Source organism: Moschus berezovskii, chromosome 17, assembly GCF_049115385.1.
Source record: "Moschus berezovskii isolate FMDL1 chromosome 17, NW_MosBer_1.0, whole genome shotgun sequence".
Taxonomy (NCBI): domain Eukaryota; kingdom Metazoa; phylum Chordata; class Mammalia; order Artiodactyla; family Moschidae; genus Moschus; species Moschus berezovskii.
Genome location: NC_142476.1, coordinates 30,872,735 through 30,885,341, shown reverse-complemented (window position 1 = coordinate 30,885,341; position 12,607 = coordinate 30,872,735). Strand labels below are relative to the sequence as shown.

The following is a 12,607-nucleotide window of genomic DNA, read 5'->3' as shown; positions in this document are numbered from 1 at the left end:
AAATGGTTTAAAAACTTTAAGGGGTTGAGAATTCTTGGTATTAGAATATGAATTTAAACTAATTTTGTCTCAATGGGAATGATTGCAGACATCTTCGAGATAAAGGTGAAGATGATAAAATGCCCCCACTCCGGAAGAAACAGCGTGGTTTGCTCTTAAGGTTGCAGCAAGAAAAGGTATGTTAGGAAAAACAAAGGGGACAAATCAGACTGTGAAATCTATTATTTTGCCTAATCTTTTTTTCTTATTATCTCATTGAAGGAGATTTAGTTGGTATTAACCACTCTTTATGCCTACTACTATAATTACAAGAGCTCCTTTATGGCCCACTGTATTTCTTCTAAATTAGGATTGTGCTTCACTGCTAACAGAATACCATATTAAGTCAAACCTTCTGCTTTCATTTGCTGTGTAAAATATTGTAAATATTGTGTTTTGATATGCGTATTTTAAAAATTATATTTGTGAGTCTAATTGGATTAACTTTTTAGTCATTATTTCCCTAAATAGACTTTTAAGATACATGAATTAAAAACTGATAAATATTTAGGCTTAGTGGACCTAGCAAGACCTGGGATTTGAATCCTGGAGAGGCAATGTAGTGTCATGGTTAAGAATCCAGGCTCTAGATTCAGATTGTTTGTTGTTGTTTAGTCACTGAGTTGTGTCCAACTCTTTGCAAGCCCCTGGACTGGAGCCCACCAGACTCCTCTGTCAGTTGGATTTCCCAGGTTAAAATATTGCAATGGATTGCTGTTTCCTTCTCCAGGGGATCTTCCCGACCCAGGGATTGACCCATATTGACAGACAGATTCTTTACCACTAAGCCATCAGGGAAGCCCTAAATTCAGATTGCTTAGATTAAAATCCCAGATCTACCAATTATTAGTTTTATAATATTGAAAAGTTACTTATCTGTGCCTCCATTTCATTTTCTATAAACTGATCATAATAGTAATAACATACTTTGTTGTTGAGAGGAATAAATGAGTAATAGATATAATAAATTTAGAACAGACCTTGGCACAAAGGTAAATGCTCAATAAATGTTAGTTGTATTATTTGAATTCCAGCTTTGCCAGCTGCAAATGTGTAATCATGGTCAAGTTTAAGTAACTCTCTGAGACTTAGTCTTCCCATCTATTGAAGTGAGATTATACTTCATATGGTGGTTGTGAGGCTTAAATGAGGTAACATATATAAAATGTGTTTCACATTATCTGGTAAGTATTTAATAAATTCTAGTTTCCCTTTATTGACCTGTTGCCAGGTACTAGCTGCTATGTTGGATAGTATATGAACTTAATCATTTGAGTTATATATTGGAATGTTACTTAATAGTTTGTTTTTGTTTAACTTAGCCATAGAGGGAATTCCTTGGTGGTCCAGTGGTTAGGATTTGGTGCCTTTATTGCTGTGGTCCAGGTTCGGTCCCTGGTTGGGGAACTAAAATCCTACAAGCCACACAGCATGGCCAAAAAAAAATGTTCACCCGAGGAAGCATCACTGGTCATATGAAGTTGAAAAACTTTTTAACTTTTTTTTTAAAAGAAGTTATTTTTTTAATCTAAATAAAAGGTTTTAAAGTAACTTAAAAGTCTCCCTTAGTTGAAATAAATAACTTTTTACAATATTACGGTAGCTTTCTCTTTGTAAGGCAGGAAGAAACTCAATTTACAAATAATTTCTCATTCCGTGGGCTTGTTTTCACTTTCTTGATGCTATACTTTGAGGCACAGTTTTTAATTTTGGTGAATCTGTTATTTTATTGTATGCTTGCTGATACAAAATTCTACTTTCATTAGTTTGAAGATATACTTGTTTTACCTTCTTTTTTCTTTTCTTCCCATATTTTTTGGCCATGCTTTGTGACATGCAAGATGTTACTTCCTTGACCAGGAATCGAACCCATGCCCCCTGCAGCAGAAGCATGGTGTCTTAACCACTAGACCAGAAGGATATTTTTAACTAGGTATAGGATTATTTTCCCTCAACATTTTTAATAATTTCATTTTCCATTGTCTACCTTACCTTCATTTTTGAAGGATATTTTTAACTAGGTATAGGATTATTTTCCCTCAACATTTTTAATAATTTCATTTTCCATTGTCTACTGCTTTCCTTTGTTCCCATGGAGACACAATTTTAATTCTTCGGGAGATTGCTTTTAAGATTTTTAAGAATTTGTCTAGGGAATTCCCTGGTAGTCCAGTGGTTAGGACTCGGCACTTCCACGGCCAGGGATTGGGTTCAGCCCCTTGTTGGGGAACTAAAATCCTGCAAGTCACACAGTGTGGCTAAAAATAAAAAAAAAAATTTGTCTTTGATTTTACAATGATTTTATATAGATTTACTATGATGCTCCTAGGTGTAGTTTTTTTTTCTTTTAATATTGATACTATGAGAGTTTGCTGAGCTTCTTAAATCTATTATCTGTATCATTTCATCAGTTTTTGAAAATTATCTCTTTAGGGTTTTGCACTGTGATATATACTGTTAAATCTATCCAACGAATTCTTAATTTGAATAATTTTTAGTTCTCTAATATCTGTTTTGTTCTTTTTTATAGATTTTCATTCTTATTGAAATTTTCTACCTTTTCATGTTTTTCTGTATTTTTCTATTATTTTTTGAACACATTATACATAGTTTTTTTAACTTGAAAGAAAAGTGAAAGTGAAGGTTGCTCAGTTGTGTCTGACTCTTTGTGGCCCCATGGACTATTCAGTCCATGGAATTTTCCAGGCCAGAATACTGGAGTGGGTAGCCTTTCCCTTCTACAGGGAATCTTCCAAACCCAGGGATCTAACCCAGGTCTCCCGCATTGCAGGTGGATTCTTTACCACCTGAGCCACCAGGGAAGCCCAAGAATACTGGAGTGGTTAGCCTGTCCCTTCTCCAGCAGATCTTCCTGACCCAGGAATCGAACCGGGATCTCCTGCATTGGAGGAGGATTCTTTACCAACTGAGCTACTAGAGGAGCCCCCCTTTTTAACTTCCTTATCTCCAACTTCATCATTTGGACATTTGTGTGTCTGCTACTGTTGTCAACTATTATTTTTTTTATTATCATATGATCCTTTTTCTTTGCATGCCAGTAATTTTTTTTAATCAATGCTGGACAGTGTGTATAAATAACTGTAAATGCTCCAAATGATGTTATTTTCCCTTAGTATTTGCTTTTTCCTCTGCTATGCATTTTGAGTGGTCAGCTGTTCATTTTATTCCACTCAAGGGCTAAGCTGGGTTGGTATTGGGTTACAGTGTTGGTAAGCCTCAGTCTCCTGCTTTTCATCGAGCCTAGGTTGTGACCCTGCAGGTATTTTAGCTGAAAACCTGGTTAACTATTTTTTACCAGCACAAGAGACTATAGGATTTCTGCTGTGCTGTTGAGAGGTTTCTGGCTTATTTCCTTAGCCTTTTTGTCTATGCTACTTTAGAATTGGCAGATAACTTTGAGGGGAAGACTGAGTTTTCATTCAAATCTGAAAGAAAGGCAATGCCAAAGAATGTTCAAACTACCACGCAATTGCACTCATCTCACACGCTGGTAAAGTCATGCTCAAAATTCTCCAAGCCAGGCTTCAGCAATACGTGAACCGTGAACTTCCAGATGTTCAAGCAGGTTTTAGAAAAGGCAGAGGAACCAGAGATCAAATTGCCAACATCTGCTGGATCATGGATAAAGCAAGAGAGTTCCAGAAAAACATCTACTTCTGCTTTATTGACTATGCCAAAGCCTTTTTCTGTGTGGACCACAATAAACTGTGGAAAATTTTGAAAGAGATGGGAATACCAGACCATCTGACCTGCCTCTTGAGAAGCCTATATGCAGGTCAGGAAGCAATAGTTAGAACTGGACATGGAACAACAGACTGGTTCCAAATAGGAAAAGGAGTACATCAAGGCTGTATACTGTCACCCTGCTTATTTAACTTATATGCAGAGTACATCATGAGAAATACTGGGCTGGAAGAAGCACAAGCTGGAATCAAGATTGCAGGGAGAAATATCAATAACCTCATATATGCAGACGACACCACCCTTATGGCAGAAAGTGAAGAGGAACTAAAAAGCCTCTTAATGAAAGTGAAAGAAGACAGTGAAAAAGTTGGCTTAAAGCTCAACATTCAGAAAACGAAGATCATGGCATCTGGTCCCATCACTTCATGGGAAATAGATGGGGAAACAGTGTCAGACTTTATTTTTTTGGGCTCCAAAATCACTGCAGATGGTGATTGCAGCCATGAAATTAAAAGACGCTTACTCCTTGGAAGGAAAGTTATGACCAGCCTAGATAGCATATTAAAAAGCAGAGACATTACTTTGCCAACCAAGGTCCATCTAGTCAAGGCTATGGTTTTTCCCATGGTCATGTATGGATGTGAGAGTTGGACTGTGAAGAAAGCTGATCGCCGAAGAATTGATGCTTTTGAACTGTGGTGCTGGAGAAGACTCTTGAGAGTCCCTTGGACTGCAAGGAGATCCAACCAGTCCATTCTGTAGGAGATCAGTCCTGGGTGTTCATTGGAAGGACTGATGCTAAAGCTGAAATTCCAGTACTTTGGCCACCTCATGTGAAGAATTTACTCATTGGAAAAGACTCTGATGCTGGGAGGGATTGGGGACAGGAGGAGAAGGGGACGACAGAGAATGAGATGGCTGGATGGCATCACCGGCTCGATGGACATGAGTTTGAGTGAACTCCGGGAGTTGGTGATGGACAGGGAGGCCTGGCATGCTGCGATTCATGGGATCGCAAAGAGTCGGACACGACTGAGCAACTGAACTGCGTTTGAAGCATTAAATCTGAAGTTTTAAGACAGGTTTAAGATTTAACTGTCTTAGGTCTCCAGTTTTTGTCCCTGAAGTTCCCTGTAGCTGGTGAGAGATCCTGAAACTGGTGTAACCCCTTTCAGAGTAGTTTGATTGTATCTAGTTAATTTGAAGACACATATAATCAGTGACTCAGGATTTCTGTGTCTTGGTCTATATCCTTGAAGCTTTTGCACTGTATAGGGGAAAGTGGAAACAACTTATTTCTTCAGTGATAGATGAAATAGAGCATATTTCTGCAAGAAAATATAACAATGCAGGAAAAAGAGTGCACTAGATATAAAACCCATTCAATAATGGTAACATTCTGTATCTCTGCTGTCCAATACCTGGAGAAGGAAATGGCAGTCCACTCCAGTATTTTTGCCTGGAGAATCCCACGGACGGAGAAGCTGGAAGGCTAACATCCATAGGGTCACAGAGAGTCGGACACAGTAGGCGGATTCTTTACCAACTGGGCTATCAGGGAAGCCCAGATAGTAAAGAATCTGCCTGCAATGCAGGAAACCCAGGTTTGATCCCTGAGTCGGGAAGATCCTCTGGAGAAGGGAATAGTTATCCACTCCAGTATTCTTGCCTGGAGAATTCCATGGGCAGAGGTGTCTGGCAGCCTACAGTCCGTGGGGTCACAAAGAGTCAGACATGACTTATGACTAAACAACAACAACAACACACATAAAATAAGCATTTAAAAATGAATATACCGTTAATCATTTTAAAGTGAACAGTTTGCTGCTACAACCTTATGGCTTATACTTATGAGAGATGCAAACATTTCCCCCTTAGAACCCATTAAAAAATTATTTTCTTTCTGCTAGTCGTGGATTGGGTGAAATTATACATTAATTGATTTAGAAACTCGGGCCTAAGCTAGTAGCAGTTTTCAGTAGGTGCTTTGTAGAGCTCTGGGAATCCCTTAGACCTTTTTCATGGGATAGGGAGATCAAAATTGTTTTCATGAGGACAGTGAGATGTGAATTTGCCGTTTTTGTGTATTGATATTTGCACTAAATGGTACAAGATCAATGGTGGGTAAAACTGCTGAGGCCTTATTTAGCACAAATCAAGGCAGTGGCACCAAACTACTAGTAGTCTTTGTATCTTCCATTGCCATACACTTGCAGCGAAAAAAAGCTAATTTCACTAAAGAATGTCTTGATTAAGTCTAGTGAAATTATTTTTATTATGTTGGCGTTTGAGTACTTCTTTTTGTATTCTGCATGACAGGAATGGGAAGCCTACAGTGCACTTTTCCTGGATATTAGGGGAAGGTGATTAGCTCATGGGAAAGCATTTGTACAGTTGTTTCAGCTGAAAGCTGAGCTGCTGCTGCTGCTAAGTCACTTCAGTCGTGTCCGACTCTGTGTGACCCATAGACAGAAGCCCACCAGGCTCCCCCATCCCTGGGATTCTCCAGGCAAGAACACTGGAGTGGGTTGCCCTTTCCTTTTCCAGAAAGCTGAGCTAGCCACATTTTTTTGTGGAATACTGTCCTTACCTGAAAGAGTTATCCAGAGACAAACTATGTTTATTCAGAATAGGGTATTTGACAGTCATTTTCTCAAAAATGAACAAAGTGTGCTTGTACTTCAAAGAAGACAATTGACAGGATTTGTTGCCAATTGTAAAAACTTCTATCTACCACCTAAAACTAAAAGAATTTTTCTTATAAGATCATAGTGATAATAATTGTGATTTTCTTGGTATTGTATAATGAAATATATGAACATTTGGAAGATCTTCATAACTGAGTGAAAAAATAAGGGAAAAACCAAAAAAAAAAAAACAAAAAACATTTTCCAAATAATCAGTGCATGGTGTTTTTTTTTTTTTAAATCAAACCATGCTGGAGGGTGGGATAGGATAAATTAGGAGTATGGGATTAACAGATACAAACGACTAAGCATAAAATAGATAAGCAACATGGAATTACTATATGGCATAGGGAACTATATTCAATATCTTATAATAATCTATAATAGAAAATAATCTGAAGAAAATATGAATCCATTTGCTGTACACTGAGACTAATACAGTATTATAAATCAACTATCAGTTCAGTTCAGTTCAGTCGCTTAGTCGTGTCCGACTCTCTGCAACCCCATGAACCACAGCACACCAGGCCTCCCTGTCCATCACCAACTCCCGGAGTTCACTCTAACTCATGTCCATCGAGTCGGTGATGCCATCCAGCCATCTCATTCTCTGCCGTCCCCGTCTCCTCCTACCCCCAATCCCTCCTAGCATCAGACTCTTTTCCAGTGAGTCAGCTCGTCGCATGAGGTGGCCAAAGTATTGGAGTTTCAGCTCTAGCATAAGTCCTTCCAATGAACATCCAGGATTGATCTCTTTTAGAATGGACTGGTTGGATCTCCTTGCAGTCCAAGGGACTCTTAAGAGTCTTCTCCAGCACCACAGTTCAAAAGCATCAATTCTTTGGCGCTCAGCTTTCTTCACAGTCCAACTCTCACATCCATACATGACCACGGGAAAAACCATAGCCTTGACTAGACGGACCTTTGTTGGTAAAGTAATGTCTCTGCTTTTTAATATGCTATCTAGGCTGGTCATAACTTTCCTTCCAAGGAGCAAGTGTCTTTTAATTTCATGACTGCAATCAGCATCCGAAGTGATTTTGGAGCCCAGAAAAATAAAGTCTGACACTGTTTCCACTGTTTCCCTGAATACACAGAAGAACTGTACAAAAAAGATCTTCACGACGAAGATAATCACGATGGTGTGATCACTCACCTGGAACCAGACATCTTGAAATGTGGAGTCAAGTGGGCCTTAGAGAGCATCACTACGAACAAAGCTAGTGGAGGTGATGGAATTCCAATTGAGCTATTTCAAATCTTGAAAGATGATGCTGTGAAAGTGCTGCACTCAATATGCCAGCAAATTTGGAAAACTCAGCAATGGCCACAGGACTGGAAAAGGTCAGTCTTCATTCCAATCCCAAAGAAAGGCAATGACAAAGAATGCTCAAACTACCGCACAATTGCACTCATCTCACACGCTAGTAAAGTCATGCTCAAAATTCTCCAAGCTAGGCTTCAGCAATATGTGAATCGTGAACTTCCAAATGTTCAAGCAGGTTTTAGAAAAGGCAGAGGCACCAGAGATCAAATTGCCAACATCCGCTGGATCATGGAGAAAGTAAGGGAGTTCCAGAAAAACATCTATTTCTGCTTCATTTACTATGCCAAAGCCTTTGACTGTGTGGATCACAATAAACTGTGGAAAATTCTGAAAGAGATGGGAATCCCAGACCACCTGACCTGCCTCTTGAGAAACCTGGATGCAGGTCAGGAAGCAACAGTTAGAACTGGACATGGAACAACAGACTGGTTCCAAATAGGAAAAGGAGTATGTCAAGGTTGTATATTGTCACCCTGCTTGTTTAACTTATATGCTGAGTACATCATGAGGAATGCTGAGCTTGAAGAAGCACAAGCTGGAATCAAGATTGCCGGGAGAAATATCAATAACCTCAGATATGCAAATGACACCATCCTTATGGCAGAAAGTGAAGAGGAACTCAAAGGCCTTTTGGTGAAAGTGAAAGAGGAGAGTGAAAAGGTTGGCTTGAAGCTCAACACTCAGAAAACGAAGATCATGGCGTCTGGTCCCATCACTTCATGGGCAATAGATGGGGAAACAGTGGAAACAGTGTCAGACTTTATTTTTTTGGGCTCCAAAATCACTGCAGATGCTGATTGCAGCCATGAAATTAAAAGACGCTTACTCCTTGGAAGGAAAGTTATGACCAACCTTGATAGTATATTAAAAAGCAGATACATTACTTTGCCAGACTGGTGTTATCTTTAATATTTTAGTTTTTTATAAAATTTAAGACTAAGAGGAAATATGACAGAATATTAACAGGTGTTAATTTTGGATTTTGGAAATTAGATGTTTATTATGCACTTTTCTGCATTTCCAGATAGTTTCAAAATTTCTCAAACATGATTTAAAGAAATTATAATGTTATTCATATCTTTATTATGCTTACTTTATTGATGAGAAAACAGATTACAAGAAATTTATTATAAAAAAGGATAATTGTTAAATTTTAATGACTATTAATGATGAAATGTGTCATCTTTTGCGCACTCTTAGCAACAGAAATGGAGAAGGCAGTGGCAGCCCACTCCTGTGTTCTTGCCTGGAAAATCCCATGGATGGAGGAGCCTGGTAGGCTGCAGTCCACAGGGTTGCTGAGAGTCAGACATGACTGAGCAACTTCTCTTTCACTTTCCACTTTCATGCATTGGAGAAGGAAATGGCAGCCCACACCAGTGTTCTTGCCTGGAGAATCCCAGGGATGGGGCAGCCTGGTGGGCTGCCGTCTTATGAGATCGCACAGAGTCAGACATGACTGAGGCGACCTAGCAGCAGCAGCAGGAACAGAAAATAATATCCTGTGTGGAGAATGTTTGATGCAATGTTGTCTTAAGTGTTTTCTGTTGGCATTTTATGTGGAGAAAATTCTTTTCTGGAAGCAATTTTAAAAACTGTTCTAAGGACCATAAAATGATTCATTCTCTTTGACTTGTTTGTCCTACTTTCTGGAATCTCTCCTAAAGAACTAACCCATGGTATGAAACAATTATAGGCATTAAAGCATTATTTGGGATGGCATTTACAATAGAATAATGGTTATATTAATTACTTTACATGATATACAGTTATTAAACAAATACCTGTAAGGATTGAAAGGCACTATGGAAAAATGTGAAAGGTATGTTAAGTTTTAAAAGGGGATATGAAGTTATCAGTCTGTTGTGGTTATAATTACTTAAATTAAGGATTAAATCACGTTAAATTATTTTACAGTGATAGAGATTTTTCCTCCTTGACTACCAAAAATTTTTTCAGTGTTATTTTATCTTGAAGTTCTTTATATATGTAGTTTTGTATATGTGGTGATTGGATTTTCTTTTTAAAATATTAGTTTGAATTTGTCTCCTCCAAATTTTAAACCCTCTCCTAAATCTTTAACCCTTAGGCAGAAATTAAACGTCTTCAAGAAGCCAATAAGGCAGCTCGGAAGGAAAGACAACTGATTCTTAAACAGCAGGAGGAGATAGAAAGGATCCGACAGACCACCATAAAACTGCAGGAGAAGTTGAAGTCTGCAGGGGAGAATAAATTGGTAAACCACATGAAATTCTTGTTTGTTTTCTGCCTCATGTTGCTTACTAACACCTAACTCTGCCTTCTTACATGATGGATGTGTGTTCATCCCAACATTATGACAGTAAGGCACCAGGATAAAGTTGTATGTACATGCCTTTATAGAAAATGAGAATTCTAATTTTATTTTCCCCATGGTTTATTCTTTTGAGTGGGACACATAAGTCATATATTAGTTTCAAAATATTTTCCATTTATTAACTTAGTTGGGATAAAGAGCTTTGCTTTTTGCTAATCAATCCAAATACATTCTTCAGAGTTAATGGGAGGAATTAATTTTTTTGTTCTTTATGTGATATCTCTTTCAGCTGTCTAATGTCTTATGTAATGATATAAGGCTTAAGGAGATATCAGACAAAAAAACAAAATTGTACTTATTCTGAAATATTGTAAAGTGTCAGTGTAGTGTTGGAAGATTCAGACTGTATAGAAATATAGTTAAATAACACTTAAATATTCACTACTTTGATTTTTTAAATACACTTTAAAGTTTGAAACAATCTCAATTTTTTAGAAAGTTTCAAACACATGCAGAGCTCTGATTTTCTGAGTGAGAGTTATATTGCTAGCAAATTAATATTGACACATTCAGTTCAGTTCAGTCGCTCAGTCGTGTCCGACTCTCTGCGACCCCATGAATCACAGCACGCCAGGCCTCCCTGTCCATCACCAACTCCCGGAGTTCACTCAAACTCATGTCCACAGAGTCAGTGATGCCATCCAGCCATCTCATTCTCTGTTGTCCCCTTCTCCTCCCGCCCCTAACCTTTCCCAGCATCACTACCATTTAATCTGGAAACACTACTCAAGTTTCTCCAGTTGTCACAATAGTGTTCCTTATTTCAAAAGGTAAGTTCAGAAGCACATATTGTTTTTAGTTTTCATATATCTTTAGTCTCTTTCAGTCTGGAAAAGTTCCTTGATTCTCATGACCTTCACATTTTGGAAGATTACATGCCAGATACTTTGTAGAATGGTCCTCAAGTTGGGTTTGTCTGATGCACCTTCATAATTAGATTCAGTTTATGCATCTTTGGCAGGAATATCACAGATGTGATGCTGTGTTCTTCTCTGCATTCAATCAGGTGGCACCTGATTTCGATATATCTCATTACTGATGTGTGTGCAGGCATGTTCAGTCGCTCCGACTCTTTGTGACCCCATGTACTGTAGCCTGCCAGGCTTCTTTGGCCATGGCATTTTCCAGACAAGAATACTGGAATGGGTTGATGTTGACTCAGTCACAAAGGGAAAGAGGGTAACTGTACAGTGAAGGTGGCATCTACCATATTTCTCTGTATAGTTACCCTCTTTCCCTTTGTGATTAATAAGTACTCTGCATGATGGTATTTTGAGACTACATTAATTCCTGTTCTTCTTCAGAGTTAAGTTTATTCTTTTTATTTATGTCACTATGGACTCACGGATTCCTATTTTACTCAGCATTAAAATCTATTACTATCATTATTTTGATGCTCACTTTTTCTTAAGTTGGGCTGTTAGGAGCCTCTTCAAGCAGGTTTCTGTCTCCTTTTGACATGTACTCATCAGTCTTTGAGCACTTTCATATTTTCTGAAACAAGATGTTTCCGTCATTTTTTACTTTTCCTGCCTCAGCCTTGGTTTCAGCTGTTTCTCCAAAGAGGATACTTACTTAGGAATCAAGGTCTGGTGCTAGGCATGCTCATTGCTATTCAGGTTTTGTTCCTCCTAAGCAACAAATCTAGGGACTGTGTTAGGACATATATATACATTTTACTTGTGTGCTATAATTTTGTCCTTTAAGTAATACCTTAATTTCAGCTATTTTACAAATACTGTTTAGAAGATAAATTCATTTTGAGATGACAGTGTTTAAATCAGTTTGAGATCTTAAATTCCAGTATAACACTTTACCCCCTTTTGTTTGCAGGAGTCTCATAGTGATGATGATACAAAGGATAATAAAGCAGCTAGTCCTGCTCCAACTGACTTGGAGACCCGCAGTCCTTCCCCTATTTCAATCTCCAGCAGTGAAACAAGCAGCATTATGCAGAAACTGAAGAAAATGAGAAGCCGCATGGATGAAAAGTAATTCATTTTTAAAATATCTTGTTTATACTGAAAGTAGTAGCAACAAATAATATTTTTAATATACTTCATTAGATTAGATTGATACAACATAATATTTTATGGCTTCAGTTGCATTTTAGTAGATTAAGTCATCCTGGAAGTCAATTAACTGTAGACCTTATTTATAAAACAAATTTTCTCTATTTTACATACAACCAAGTTTCTTAGTTTAAAACTAAAGTAGTATTTGCAGATATACCCATGATAATGTTTTCTCCTTGCTTTTATTAAAAGTTATGAGTAAGTGTGAAATTTTTATCTTCTCTGAAATCTGAGGACATGTCCACTAACTTGGGAAAACAATTCAGTGGTATAGCTTGAGATCTTATCCTGTGACTCTGACAACTCTTAGGCTTACTCAAGTGAAAGAGTGAACTCTTAAACTTGTGAGTGATTCTGAGTTGCTCAGCTGAACCCATAAAGTCTGAAATTCTCCTGGGATGTTGAATGATTTGGCTAT

At 38.0% G+C, this 12,607-nt stretch overlaps 1 protein-coding gene across 4 annotated transcripts in view; it reads left to right on the top strand.

Annotated features, from left to right (window-relative positions):
- The window catches only part of CEP350 (centrosomal protein 350), a 157,587-nt gene that overhangs the window by 93,915 nt on the left and 51,065 nt on the right, over nucleotides 1-12,607 (top strand). For all 4 annotated transcript variants that reach the window (XM_055419161.2, XM_055419162.2, XM_055419163.2 and 1 more), the window contains 3 exons: nucleotides 89-176; nucleotides 9,848-9,994; nucleotides 11,948-12,105. In XM_055419161.2, coding sequence (XP_055275136.2) covers nucleotides 89-176; nucleotides 9,848-9,994; nucleotides 11,948-12,105 — 393 coding nt within the window. The remainder of the gene's footprint in view (nucleotides 1-88; nucleotides 177-9,847; nucleotides 9,995-11,947; nucleotides 12,106-12,607) is intronic.